General features: G+C 35.0%; 1 protein-coding gene across 10 annotated transcripts in view; it reads right to left on the bottom strand.

The window, feature by feature from the left end:
- Positions 1-765: 765 nt before the first annotated feature.
- Tre1 (Trapped in endoderm 1) overlaps positions 766-15,895 on the bottom strand; it is a 257,148-nt gene continuing 242,018 nt past the window's right edge. For 2 of the 10 annotated variants that reach the window (XM_069838300.1, XM_069838301.1), the window contains exon 6: positions 9,752-13,142. In XM_069838300.1, the coding sequence (XP_069694401.1) occupies positions 12,846-13,142 (297 nt within the window). In that variant the 3' untranslated portion in view covers positions 9,752-12,845. Of the gene's footprint in view, positions 1,247-3,350; positions 3,540-9,751; positions 13,143-15,895 lie in introns of those variants that run through there. The other 8 variants (XR_011334584.1, XR_011334582.1, XR_011334583.1 and 5 more) reach the window with 8 other exon arrangements.

Genomic DNA, 15,895 nt, shown 5'->3' with positions numbered 1-15,895 from the left:
AATGACGATTTGGTGCGTGCTGTAGATGAAAAAATTCATGAGGACAGGAACAAATTGACCATCCCCCTACAGCCCGGATTTGGCTCTGAGTGACTTTCATCTCTTCCTGCACCTCAAGAAGTTCCTCGGTGGTTAACGTTTTGATGGCGATGACACCCAAAATCTCCATCTCGAAATTTGGCTGGGAACAAATTGACCATCCCCCCTACAGCCCGAATTTGGCTCCGAGTGACTTTCATCTCTTCCTGCACCTCAAGAAGTTCCTCTGTGGTCAACGTTTTGATGGCGACGAAGTGAAAACAGCAGTGCGGGAGTGGTTCGCATTGCAGGCGGGCGAATTCTACAATGAGGGGATAGAAAGACTTGTGCCACGACTCAATAAATGCCTCAGTAATGGTGGAGATTATGTTGAGAAGTAATTGAAGTGTGGGGAATACAATGCAACAAAAATGGTTTGTAAATATATTCTCGTTTACTTACTACAACCTTTTGGAACTTACTTTAAGAACACGCCTCGTACATCTTACAAAAGAAATTTTACCAACGTTTTCGCCTGTACGGCCTGTTTACGGTATGGAAAATACTCCATTTCAGAGGAAGTAGGGAGGGAATATGTTACCTGATATACCCTGAAATGTCTTCCCTAAAATATCTTGCTCCTCCTAACTAAAAATGAAATGACGTCTCTCAAATGCAAGAACAAAACACTTTCCATTTCTCCTGCAATCAGATAACATTATTATTCAACAGAAAATAACAAAGCCATTGTAAATAACAAGTTTAATCCATATTCAAGTGACAGGACGAAAAACGGTAAATATTTTACAATATATATTTGATGTTTCTTTCAAAATCTTTATTTTCTCTTAAGAAATTACTGGCGTATGACCAATTTCTTCACACCTTTTGTTAATATTAAAAAGTTCACCACATTCCAGCCATTGTTGAATAGACTTTCTTCATAGCATCCAGAACAGTTAGCTTGCATTCATGTATCAAACTTCAACAGTAAAAGAGAAAAATAATATTAATAATAATTTTTCTGCAGTTCCGCCATACTATTTCCTTTTTAAACTGACGAGTTTTTCGTTACTTGGATATTATATTTTATGTGTTAATATACACATTATTACAGGAGGCACCGGTATTATGAGATATTGATTAGTATGGAAAATATGTTGTAAATTGAGATTGTGTTGAAGGTGACTTCTGCAGTGCAACAGGTTATGTTTGAGAACACTTCAATCTGAAAGAAGAAGAGAAGTATGAGAAGTCTAAAACTCCAAGTGCAATATCTCAGATCAGTGAAAATAATAGTTGTTTCAATAATACAAAAGATGAAATTTTTATAGTACATTATACAACGAGCCTATAATGGTAGTAATTAAGAATCGAATATGGATATTTATGAAACGAGCGCGAGTTTCATAATTTTCTTACGAGCTTCTTAATTACCATTAGAGGCGAGTTTCATACGACTTTTTATGCTCGACCATATTTCTAACTTGAAATTACCGGTATTCAGATGTATACATTTTATTTGTAACTGACAAGATCGGAAGTGACCTTGTTCTAGGTCGTGAATTGTGAGATGTGCGCAGACGCGAAAGTATTGATTTTTTTCGAGGTACAATAATGTCATTGACCTTGACGTAGTCCCGTTAAACTTGATAGTATTATAATATTATAACCTTGATTATTGAATTCGACATTGAAAAACGAGATGACAAATTGAATTTATTTGAATATTATTTACAATTAACGCTAATTATTATAGTAACAGAACATAACCTTCTGCAACAGTATTGGATTTCCAGCCTCTGTGACTTTTCACTAATTGTCTTTCGATTGCATATCCAAGAATAATCGATACATGCGGTTTTATAACGGTACAAAGGTGATTTCTCATTGGCTGAACAACTGAATTATAATGAATAGGTGTACTTTAATGAGGTGCATTAAAGAGCTACTACCAGGTGTATAATTACTACATTTCGGCATGGTCGAGCATAAAATATTTTTACTGGAATATGTAGAAATATTACAAGCAATATTGTACAGACGTTTTTCTATCAGAGGTGTCATTCAGAGGAGAGGAGGGCAAGATAGGGCAATTGCCTCCCTGCCCCGACTTTAATATAAAAAATAATAATAATTAGGGCTAGGATTTTGATGAAATTGCATCTTTTTTCTAGTAAGCCAGAAACAATACTGCTGTAGTATTTATATGTTATGTGTTAAACCGAGTGTTTTGAGACATATTTGTTAGAGCATTTTTTTTGCATTTTTTGCCTGTTCGAACTCATAAGAGCATCTTTCGTTTTATTCGGTCATTTTTTAGGCATTTTCATTTAACTTTGGCCATAAATCCCCATTATTAATGTAAAATAATGTTTATTTCCTTTGATATTTTCTTTACAGTACATATTTTGTCCATTAATGCCCATTATTTTGTATAATATTTTAATTGTTTGTCTACACAAATATTGCCATTTTAACGTAGTACACCCCATGTAATGGATCAGTCCAACCACTCCTTCAATACAGACTCCTCTATATCTGCTAATTTCGGATAAGAGTGGCCTTGTGGTAGACTACATGGAAACTAAAAGTAAAGTAAATTCATGGCGCTACAGCCCATGAAGGGCCAAGACCGACCAGCCGACTGCTGACTTCACATCCACATGCTGAAGCAGAGGTAAACAATCATACATGGAAACTACATCAAGTAAAATAATTAATTAAAGTGTACTACTTAGAAAAAATGATGTAAAATTTAATTTAATTACTAGTCTAAATATTAAGTAGTACATAACCTCTTTTCCTACTAAGCCAATTATGTAAGATCAATTTTTAGGGGATTTTAGGGGCATTTTTTTTTAAGATTTTAAAGTCATAAATGCATTGTTTTTAGGACATTTTTTCATGATTTATTGGTCATCAAAGTCATAGCCCTAATAATAATTGAGTATTACTATTAAAAAATTTGCGTACTATACCTTCAATATTAAAATATTCCAGTTTTGTAAACGTTCAAGAAATGAAAAACGAGATTTATTGGAGCTATTTCAAAAAATCATTGTTTGTGGCAATGGTGTATCATCCAGCAATACCTTATCCCATTAGAAATGCACCAGAAAATCTGTTGTTTCAAGCTGCTGAATAATGATTAAATGTTAATATATACACCATATAAAATATTTACAAAGACTATAGTCATAGTCCTAGACAAAAATTTACTACTGGTACGATTTTTTTTTTTTTTTTTTTTACTATTACTTGGAGTAAAGTGTACGTGCAACCAAACCCACATATTTCGGAATTCGTGATATTATTACTATACTGCTTACAGTGTTAGGATATATGTTCATTGTGCAACCTCCTTATGTTGGAATGATTGTTGAAGTCCATTTAGGATCGCTTTCCAAGCGCATGATTCACTGCTTGTTGCCATTGTACCAATTCAACCACAGCATCCAGTTCTGACTGGAGACCATTCCTCTGCCTGCCTGTGATGTTATTCTGCAGCCTCCTCAGACCTGTTCGCAATTCATGTGCCTGAATCTGCTGCATCCTAAACCAGAAGGCCATGCCGTCATCGATTCCATGACTCACCAAGGCGCCATCTATCCGAGGGAGCTACACTCCCCCAATCTAATAGCAGTCCGCTTATTGAAGCCCCTGTAGCTATTCTGGATATGTGCAGCTCCCGCAGACAGAGGCCATCTGTAGGCGGATCCTGGAACCATGTCTGCCATGTCCTCCTGGTTAATTGAAGAGGACGGGTTGATATCAACTGAAACTCTAACCAATCAACAAGATAGACGACTTGTGGGTTAACCTGCAACTATTAAGATGATTAATGAAATGATACTAATGAAGGCGAAATGAGTCTGAGGTCCAATGCCGAAAGTTACCCAGCAATTGAGCTTCGAATGGTTGAGGAAAAACCTCAGAAAAGACCCCAACTAGGTAACTTATTCCAACCAGGATTCGAACCCGGGCCCGCTTTTTTCATGATCAGGAAAACGAGCATTACTTTCTAAATTTCTAAAATTAAAACCAATTTTACTACAAGGCTTCACCTTAGGGAAAGATAATATTTAGACTTGACTTGCAATGGAATTCTGGCAAATGAAATCGAAAAATTTTAAATGAACTTTCAAAATTTAGCTGCACAGTCAATCACAAACAAATGATATGTCTCAAAGCAATTATGCCATTTAGTTTACATTTTTTTATGATGAAATTAATTCCAGTGGTCAAGTTGACCCCAATATACGGTATGCAAAATAGGAAATAGGGAGGGAGTACGCCACGCAATATACTCTGTAACATTTGCCCTAAAAAAACCTTGCCCCTACTCCAAGCAAAAACTGAAAAGACATCCCTGTTTGCTACTTTTGGAATGTAATAATGATTATAATATATTCCAAAATAAACTTCAGTAACTCATTCGTATTTTCTAATAATTTTGTATTGTAAATTCCTAATATGCACATTTATTGCATTATGCAATATTAATGTATTGTACAAAGTTTGTGATTCACCTCAACATTGGTATAATATCTTCAATTCATTGATATGCTATAAAAAAAAAGTTATTTACTACTTCAAAAAATTACATTTCTGGCAGATTTTTGTTCAAATGAAAATACAAGTAATTTAATGATATAACATTATGTGACTTATTATGTAGATAACATTTGGTTCAATATATCTGAAGTGTTTTCTATTTTCTTGCACACAGCCAGATCTTGTCTCACAAATGTTTTTTATTATTTTATTTAACGACTTTGTATCAACTACTAAATTATTTAGCGTCGATGTGATTGATGATATTAAGATGGTTTCCGGCGAAATGAGGCCGAGGATTCGCCATAGATTACCCGACATTCGCCTTACGGTTGGGAAAAACCTCGGAAAAAACCCAATCAGGCAATCAGCCCAAGCGGGAATTGAACCCGCGTCCGAGCGCAACCCCAAATCAGCAGGCAAGCTCCTTAGCCGACTAAGTCACATTGGTGACTCTCACAGTGTTAAGAGAAATCTCAACATAAACTTAATATTAGTTTTCTTAAAACAGTAAGAAGCCAAGCTGCAACACTTAAGGCCACGAATATAATGTGCATCACTTACCTTCATGATGTTTCACTAGTAGTGAAGCTGTTCATTTAAATCTCAAGTACAGAAGTATTTGCGTATTCATTACGCAATCATAAGACTGCGTTAACTAAATGAAAATTTTAATGACTGTGTAAATGAAACATTTCCAAACTGTTTCTTTTAACAGTCATTGTAAGTTTACAGCTCAGATGTTTGCTTGCCAAACTTGTATCAATACTTGTTATGTCTGACAATGGTGCACTGTTAGTCTATTGGATAATAATATGGTATACCTTCTCCACATGTATTACGTGCCGTTATAAAATCTCTTTGAAATTACAATGCAATTATTATTTCTTGGAACTTATGCAATATGTCATTCACACATAATGTCATAAATAGTAATGGATTTATTACTCTGCCAGGGCTATACAATAACATGCACATCGAATGTTTCAAAATGAAAAGAAATCTCACCACATTTCGTTCAGTTTGAGAGTTTCAGAGTGACATTTCAGAGTATGAAAATGTTTGTATAAAAGTAAACCTAGCCTTACATCCAGATAAAGCTAAAGTTTTTATCCATTTCTCCATCTTAGCAGCAGATTACAAAAATGTATTTTTGCAATCACTTCGAAATCTATTTAGATGCTATTATTTCATGAAATCTATTTAAACAATTTTGTTTATTTTGAAATGTCTGACTGTTCGAAGTATTGGAAGTACTGTTAGGTCTCTAAATGGACCATAGTGGACTGAAATGGCATTCTGGTTCGTAAATTTTGGGAAACTTTCGTAAGAAATACATGTGGTCCGCTCCAGTTCATTTTAATTTAACATTAACAAGATATGATATTTCAATACATTTTTCAAGTAAGTGTGAATTAAATTGTTAAAAATGCTGACAATGGGAATGTCGGTATTGCTTTATTGGGTTATCCGACATAAAGTCCAGAATTATAATGTCCATACATCAAAATGTCCATGGAATAATGTCCACGTTGAAAATGTCCATGTTAAATCGTCCAGAGTCAAAATGTCCATAGTAGTATAATGTCCACTTCACTCTGATGTCCAGAGTCATAATGTCCATAGTAGTATAATGTCCACTTCACTCTGATGTCCAGAGTCATAATGTCCATAGTAGTATAATGTCCACTTCACTCTGATGTCCAGAGTCATAATGTCCACTTCACTCTGATGTCCAGAGTCATAATGTCCATAGTAGTATAATGTCCACTTCACTCTGATGTCCAGAGTCATAATGTCCATAGTAGTATAATGTCCACTTCACTCTGATGTCCAGAGTCATAATGTCCATAGTAGTATAATGTCCACTTCACTCTAATGTCCAGAGTCATAATGTCCATAGCTCTATAATCTACACTATATCCATCATTCATGGTAGTTATAGTAACCTATGTAAAAATGTTCAAATGCAGAACTAATCAGAACTGAATTTTTTAAAGAAGGAACGAAATCCTCAGTTAGTGCCATCACAGAAGGGTAAGCCACTTCTTTCTTTTCGTGGATACCTGTACCAACATCATGACTTTAATACAGATAGGACAAAAATATATTGGCGATACAGGAACATGAACCTCCCAAGCCTGAAAGGCATGCAGCACACAAACAACGCAGTAGAAGACTGGCACAATCTTCTTCAACGCGTGATGGCTGTACAGTACATCCATCCACTTGGCGATTTATACAGTGCCTAAAGCGCGAAGAAAATGGAATTTGGACACAAATATTGCAAGCAAGAGTGAGGCATACACAAATTAAAGAGCCGGGAATGAAACGTATTTGACGAATCAAAGACAAATTCTCCAGATTGTGAGAAACTATAACAGGTACAAAGAAAATGGAGAAATTCTCATATACCTTAAAAGTATTCCTTACCATCTTAAAAGTGGGGCTCCGGTTCCCGATGATTATTAACTTATTTGTACGAGTTATGGAATAAAATTTATTGTGTTCTATTCAAGCAGAATTTTCCTTTGAATTTGGACATTATGGACGTTTGACACTATGGATATTTTGACCTAACGGACGTTTTATCATATGGCCTTTCTGTCGTATGGACATTTAGTACATGGACATTTTCACCGTATGGACATTTTGACAATATGGACATTTTGACCTTATGGACATTTTATCATATGGACGTTCTGTAGTATGGACTATATACGGTGGAAGCCTTTATTGTATTACAGCATTCATATAAGCTCTCGCTAATTTATAATATTCTTGCAGTATGCCCTTAATATGTTTGATTTTGCACAGAGCATCGTTGAGATTCTGAACAACAGCATGGCGTTAATGAAATTGAAAGAACAGGATCTTAGCAATGCTTTATCACTTCATATTGAGCTAATGATCAGATGACATTGGCCACTGCTAGGCAGAGAGTCGATTTTCTTATTGTTTAAACTGCGACCTCAGAGTCCAATTCAAAGACTTGGCGAAACAAAGTTTCCGGTTCTAAGTGTAGGGCCAGAAGTCATTCTTCGGTAGTACATACACGAACTGTAAGTAATGTCATTAATTTCAGGGGGTTATTCTTTGAGATATTTGAAACAAAAAGTTTAAAACAATTTTGCTTATTTTGGCTTCCTTTTCGAGATATAAATTATTTTATACTCTATGAAACATTTCATAGTGTTTTTTTTTCGGGGGGGGGGGACCATTAATTTAATTCCCAATAAGAGAGCAGTGTATCATTATAATAGATGATTGAATTTAGTTTTGTCCTTCAAATGTGTAAGAATTTCATCTGAACAAATGTAACTTTTCGGAATATGTATTACTGGTATATGACTTTGTGTTAAATTCTATCGTACCTGGTTTACATGTTTCGACCTTTTATGGGTCATCCTCAGAACTGGTCGTTGTTGGTCTTGGCGCCTCTTGTTTTGTTTCCTGGTAGGGTGTGTTCGTGTGGTGTAATGTAGAGTCAAAGAGTGTGTGTGTTGAGAATTTCGTTGGGGTGTGTTTTCGTGTGTCTGTATATTTCATATTGTTCTAGTGTATTTAGTTTCTGGCTTTTTGGTTGGATGTGTAGTATTTCCATGTCTGTGTTGATGTCCCTGTGGGTGTGGTTAGCATTTGTGATGTGTTCTGCATATGTGGAGGTGTTTTGTAATTTTGCTATGGCTGTGATGTGTTCTTTATAACGTGTTTGAAACGATCTGCCTATCTGACCTATGTAGAAGTTGTTGCAGGTGTTACATTTGAGTTTGTATACGCCTGTGTGGTTGTATTTTTTTGTTTGTTGTTGAGATGTTTTTGTAGAGTGTTATTTGTTCTGTATGCGATGTTGTAATTTAATTTCTTGAATGAGGTTGCAATTTTGTGTGTGTTTTTGTTTTCGTATGTTAGTGTGATATATTTTTTGTGTTCTTGTGTTTGTGTTGTATTCTTATGTTTTTTGTGATTATGTTTTGTCTTACGTATAATGTTGTCTATTATGTTAGGGTTGTACCGGTATCCGTTTTCTTGTGCTATGTATTTGATTGTGTTTAGCTCTTCGTTGTAATCCTGTTGGTTCATTGGTATGTTGAGTAGTCTGTGTACCATTGTTCGGAATGTTTGTGTTGTGTTGGGTGGTTGGATGTGTTGTGTATGTGTGTTGTTGTGGGTTTTCTGTATACTTTGAAACATGTAAACCAGGTACGATAGAATTTAACACAAGAAGGTCATATAATACATATTCCGAAGTGATACAGTGTTAAAAGTTATGTAATCAAGATGTGTAACTTTTCATTTTATAAAGGAATTTTACATTGTCCCCACTATGGTTATAATGCCAGTAAGTTGTATATGCCGCACACCATAGAAATTGAGAGGATATCAAAACCATTGAGGATGAAGATATGTTATATCATTTCATATTTGAGTTTGTGCGAAAAGAAATATAATATTAAAAATCGTTAAAATTAATGCTGGAAATGGAAAGAAATTCTTTCTGCTGATAATTAAAGCTACATCTTTGGGTTCAATGCTGTTGTGAAAGTAATATTTGCACCAGACTCTCCCCCTTCATAAACAGATTGATTTCAGAAACTCTCCAATAAAGATAAAAATGATTACCCTGAAAACATGCGTCATAATGGGGGACATGGGACTAACACAGAAGAAAATTAACGATACTGAAACCAATTAATTAATTCTACCAAATAGTCTCTAATATATTACTTATGAAATTTGCTAATATAAATTGAAAAATATATGAAGTTGATTTATATTTTTTTTATATTTTATTTTTTAGTTGGTTATTTAACGACGCTGTATCAACTACTAGGTTATTTAGCGTCGAGATTGGTGATAGCGAGATGGTATTTGGTGATGTGAGGCCGAGGATTCGCCACAGATTACCTTGCATTCACATTACGGTTGGGGGAAAAACTCGGAGAAAACCCAACCAGGTAATCAGCCCAAGCGGGGATCGAACCCGCGCCCGAATGCAACTTCAGACCGGCAGGCAAGCGCCTTAACCGACTGAGCCACACCGGTGGCTTGATTTGTATTGAAATTTAGGTAGAGCACCAGTAGTCTTAACTTTTGTTGGCAAAATAGACTACTGTATGTAGAAGTAAAAATGAAATTGTATTTTTTGTTTTTGTATGCAATAAAAAGATTTCCATTATGTTACTAGATGTATTTATATCACATATAAAAATATAATTTAACATTTCCATAGCGTTTACACAATTAAACTTATGATATGTTAACACGATTTAAGATTTTAATCATAAATATTATACAGATTTGTAAATGCAGTGTGTAAGACGTTATTATTTGCACTCCCACTTAGTATGTAGTACAAAATTACATAACATGCAACAATACTTTGTCTCTCACACATATTCAATAACATACTGTTCTTCATATGCGGTAGTAGGTACTGAAGAAAGAATTTGTTATTGAACTGTGTAAAAGATATCCCATGAAACAATTTTTAATACCAACATCGAAATATGGGATAAACGCCTGGTAACTAATACTCCTCCCTGAAAATGGAGGATATTTTAAAACGAGAAAAAAAAAAGGACACACACACAAACATTAAATCAGGAATGGAGAACCATTTCAAATTTGTGTGGTATATCTTCAATGCTGGTAGTTCACGCAATATATACCGGTAGCCTATATACGAGTAATTTAGACATATTATCAGTAGGGACCGGATTTTTATGTAGGCCTAATATCAAGGTGTGAAATATGTACATATTTATGTAATAAAAATAAGCTGAATATGTACAAAAATATGTAAAATCATGAAAATATTTAATATCAATATCTGGCAGATATAGAATAGGTAAGACTCTCCAGTTGTGATTTCATAGAGCACCCAAATTTTTTTACCGCACACTTGACACATTACTATTTTTCCATCTGTAGTGAAAGCTTCATCCATCGCAATCTATGATTTTATTTTTGTCTTTAGGGTTGAAGAAACAGGTGCCAATTTAGTTAGTTAAAAGCAGCAGATAAACTCACTTGCACTTTATATTGTAATTACTAAAACTAGAGAACTGAGTGAAATCAATGACACAACAGTACGGCAAGTATCTACTAAAATCCCTAACTATAGGCATTTACAAACAATTGTTTGAAAAGTGACATTCCTGTCTCATTCAGAAGGGTAGGATTATTCCAGCCGAGAACCATACTTCATAATTGCTCGGAAAATCCCATTTCCGAATAGGTCTACTAAATTTAAAGTAAAGAGGTCAAGCAATAACCTGAAAAGCTATATATTTTAATCTTTGAACATCTTTCCAGTTTATTCCTTTACTCCAGCTTCTTTTCAAAAGTTGGCTACTTTATTACACCTCATGTCAGACTTGACACGTGTTTTCTCTGGAAGGGTTAGGAAGAGGATGGGTAAGGTTGCAAATTGCATGGTAACGGCTTGTTAAGACGTGTGCAGAACAATTATAGTTGGAGACAAATCATGTCGTCCTCATCCCACTTCACCACATGAAGGCAACGCTACTTTCTGAGGGATTTATACAATATAGGGTAGTTGTATGAAAAAAGTTGCCTTTTGTTCACTCATATTTATAGTGGGTGGTATGGGTTGAGTGCCTCTTTTACTTCCTGGAAATAAGAATTTATGTTTCGTCCCGAAATATGTACTTTCTTGCGTAGGTAAAGAGCCTTTTTAAATCTGTGTATTTCAAATTGTAAACTTCCCCAGCAGAATTTTTTTTTTTCCTTTTAGAGAAGTAAAAATGAATAAAACCCCTAAATATGTAGATTTATGTAATACCAAGCCATAATATGTAATGTGGGGCAAATATGTAAAAATATGTATCAAATTTTAATATATTAACTGTAATTACAAATTCGCAAAGATTTGTTATTTATATACGGTTAGGTGGAAAGGAATATAATATGTAATTACATAAAAATCCGGTCCCTAATTATCTGTATAGTGCAATAAAATTAACATATAAATTTTGTAATAAATTTCGAAATTACTCCATAGCTCTAAATAAATTATTTCTTCATATTTACTTTTATAGAGCTAATGCACCACGTGCAAAATAATTCAGTTATGAACAATATGGGTGATCATCCAACAATGAGAAAACATTAATAAAGATGAATTGTTTAAAAAAAAAACTTCAAGTCATATTATAGGTTCACCATCCCTGACAGTACATTATTGAATTTCTGTCTCTACTTACATTGAGAAAGCTCGTACAAATTTTTTAGCCGTAATATTATTATCTCAGTAAGATGCCAACTGTCCATCAAATTAATGCAGTACACTCACTTGGGTGTTGTTGGTCACCTATTACATTCTCCTTCTCCCTTGCACGCTCATTTGTTTTGTTTCTCTTGAGTACGTCTGATCTCTGAATTCTTTAGTCATCCTGAAAGAGAACACCCTATTCGCTCTGTATTACCAGAATACTGGACACACATCCAAATCAAGTTAACCTATCTCCTCTTTAATTACAAATTATTATTTTAATAATCTTATTGTACTCAACTTTTATATCACTCTTGGAACAATTTAATTGATAATAGAGGAAATAAGTTCTTCAGAATCCTAATTAATTGAAAGTATGTCCGTTTTAAACGTTAACTCATGCATTATTTATCCATTAGTTGTTTCTCTTATCTCAAATACAGTTCTTAATATAATATTTGAACACATTTTACTTAGCCTTCTAGTCCATTGTCCTATATGATCTTATAAAAGACAATTTCGAAGACTTAATATCCCAGATAAACAGATCCTTCACAACAAGAATGTTCACTGATTGGTCACTGGATCGAATGTTTATTGCTTGGATCTGAAATACGTACCAGTAGTCAACTATAATAACATTAATTTTTTAATAAATGTCGAGACATCTAATGGACGACTTTTTGACCAGTAATGGCAGTGCAGTTAATAAGAATCCTGATGCTAAATCCCAAAGTATTGCAGTTACTTTGCGAATTTAGTCGTAGAAAACAATTGACTAGATGACATATCAGAGGGCCTTAACTTACCAGGTGTAATATTTTTCAAAATGGCGAACTGTCCATTTTTATATTAGAGTTTTATGTAGTCATTCAAGTTTACAAACGAACTCAATTACTTAAGACAGCAACAACTGCCAATAACCTCTAACCCACTGACCAGCCAATGAACAATAGCGTTGCCTGGACCATAAGAAGCCAAAGAGCTCTAGTATGGACCAAATATCCAGTCTTCAAAAGCCAAAGTAAAAGTTTCACTCTGTGCCATTGCCTTTCACGACTTTAACTTTGTCTGTGGCTGCATTGTACTGGAACATATCTGTTATGAAGGTCTTTCCTGAGCCTGAGTGGGAATGGGTGAGACTACCTCCCCCAGTTGCAGCCCCAGTCCGATGACCTGTTTCGCCTTGTCCACGTGCTCCTGTGCAGCACAAGAGTCTTCTGTATGCTGCACGGTATTGGCGGTTACTGCCCGCATATATAAAAGGATTCACCACGCTGGATGCCCATGCCAAGACTGACGCCAACACGTGAACTACAGGATAACGGATCTGAAACAAATGTTTCGAAATTATTAAATTACCAGTATAAAAATGATCACACTATTGACATCACACTCAGAGATTTCCACTGGACTGATAACAAAACAACACTAAATTCTGCAATGAAATATCTGTCGTACATCCTATTTTATTGGTTCTACAGTAATGTAAGTGGACAAATTTCATATAAATATGTACTAACTTAAAGTGTTTTACGTAGTTTCCATTGTTGTCGGGAATTTTCGTTAATGTCAGAAATTTCACATTGTAATTGCAGTTTCTTTTTAAGTAATAGAGTAGCATATATCCTACTGGTACTTACAATGAATATATCTATTTCAATTCAATATAAAAACTGGTATAATAATAATAATAATAATAATAATAATAATAATAATAATAATAATAATAATAATAATAATAAAATAATAATAATAATAAAAATAATAATAATAATAATAATAATAATAGTTTTATTTTCCCTGGCAGAGTTAAGGCCATCAGGCCTTCTCTTCCACTCAACCAGGATCAAATCACATACAGAAAAATACATACAGTACCGGTTTGCAAATATTAACTTAAAAATAATAATAAAAATAATAAAGTAAAAAAAGAGATTGAATACATATACACAATCAGTATTTACTTAAAAATAATAATAATAAAAAAAAGAGAATGAATACATAATCACAAGCAGGAAAATGCATTCTACAGTATTATACAAATATTAACTTAAAAAAAATTAATACATAATATGAATATAATCTCAGAACTAAAGTACAATTAGTATGATCAGTACAACACAGATTACATTGAGATAATATGTATTGTCTATAAACTTTGCTGGTATTTCTTTCATTTTATTTAAATTTATTTTCTCCTTCACATCATAACAATGATATTGGACACTTCAGTAAATAAATCCATTACAAAATACTAAAAAAGAGAAGAAACCAACTTATTTACTTACAATAAGTGTATCTGCTTCATTTTGGAGATGCAATATATGGACTGTATACCATCAATTATTTCAAATTTAACAAACAATTTTCATTAAAGAATAAATTAAGTAATTGATTAAATGGTGATCTTACTCGTGTTAATTATGTAAGCATGTGCGGCTTACAGTGTTTCGGTGCTACTTGACACAATCCTCAGAGCCTTCTGTGTCTCGGCATCATCTCAACTTCGCTGCCTGTTGTGTGGGTGCTGAGGATGGTGTCAAGTAGCACCGCAACAGCTGTAAGCCGCACATGCTTACATAATTAACACGAGTAAGATCGCCATTTAATCAATTATTTACATTCAAGTGTTAAAAGTAGTGTACGAAAGATTCAACATTGAATAAATTCAGGTTATTTGTAAAGCTACTGGTATCGTATTATTTCAGAATTAAATGACAGTGCAGTTTCATTGCCCATATACAGGGTGTTTAAAAAATACGGGGCATAATTTCAAGTATGTATTTCCCACATGTAGACAATCAAAATAGTTCATTACAACATATGTCTGGAAATGCTTTATTTCTGAGTTATAGCCTTCACAACATTGAAATTCACCAGAACGTTTTTCTTTCCGCAGGTCATTGCCGTCAAAGGAGACATTAAGAGGGCACTCTGACAGTTCATTCCGAGGTGAAGGTTACATTCAGTGTTGTGTAGGCGTTAGACTGTGCGACATGTATTCAAATCAAGAGCTGGCAGAGATACACTTCATGTACGGTAAGGCGGACGGCAATGCTGCGCTGGCTCGTCGTTTGTACCAGGAGAGGTATCCACAGCGACAATGTCCAGATCGGAAGACATTTGTACGTCTCCATTACCGTCTGTGCGAGTATGGAAAATTTAACTCTCCTGGTTTGGGAAGGGGACGACCAAGATCTACAACTCCAGAAGTACAGGAGGAGATTCTGGAGGCTGTGAACATGACTCCTATCAGCACACGAAGGGTAGCAGAGTTGCAAGTCAATGTTCCTCATACGAATGTCTGGAGACTGTTGGAAGAGTATCAATTGTATCCTTATCATTTGCAACGTGTGCAGGCCCTGTCACCAGCAGATTACCCTGCACTCACGAGTTAGGTTCTGTCAGTGATTCTTGCAGCAGTGTGGTGTAAATCCGAACTTTCCTGCCTTAGTATTATTTACAGATGAAGCACAGTTCACACGAGATGGCATAACAAATTTCCACAATCAGCATGTATGGGCGTATGAAAACCCACGTGCAACTGTTCCATCTCATCACCAGGTGCGGTTCTCCCTCAACATGTGGGCCGGTATCAATGGTGATCGATTAGTTGGACCCCATGTACTTCTAAACAGACTTATGGGGCAGGCATACACAAACTTCCTGGAAAACACCATACCTCATGTTTTAGAAGACACTCCACTGATCAATCATTAACACATTCACTTCTTGCATGATGGCGCTCCTGCACACTTGAGTCGTACGGCTCGCCGGTACTTGGATCAAAGGTTTCCTGATCGATGGATAGGTAGAGGTGGCCCAATTGCTTGGCCTCCACGCTCACCTGATCTGAACCCTCTCGATTTCTATTTGTGGGGCCATTTAAAATCATTGGTTTATTCATCTCCAGTGCCTGATTTGGAATCCCTTCAGAATCGAATTGTGGCATGTTCTGAGAACATACGCAATACTCCTGGAGTTTGGGATCGTGTTCGCAGGTCAATGAGGCATCGATGTGAGGTCTGTATTCAAGCAGGAGGTGGACATTTTGAACATCTTCTGTAATGACAACGACCT

Source organism: Periplaneta americana, chromosome 10 (assembly GCF_040183065.1).
Source record: "Periplaneta americana isolate PAMFEO1 chromosome 10, P.americana_PAMFEO1_priV1, whole genome shotgun sequence".
Taxonomy (NCBI): Eukaryota; Metazoa; Arthropoda; class Insecta; order Blattodea; family Blattidae; genus Periplaneta; species Periplaneta americana.
Note: the sequence above shows the minus strand (reverse complement) of the source record. Positions and strands in the feature narration are given on the sequence as shown.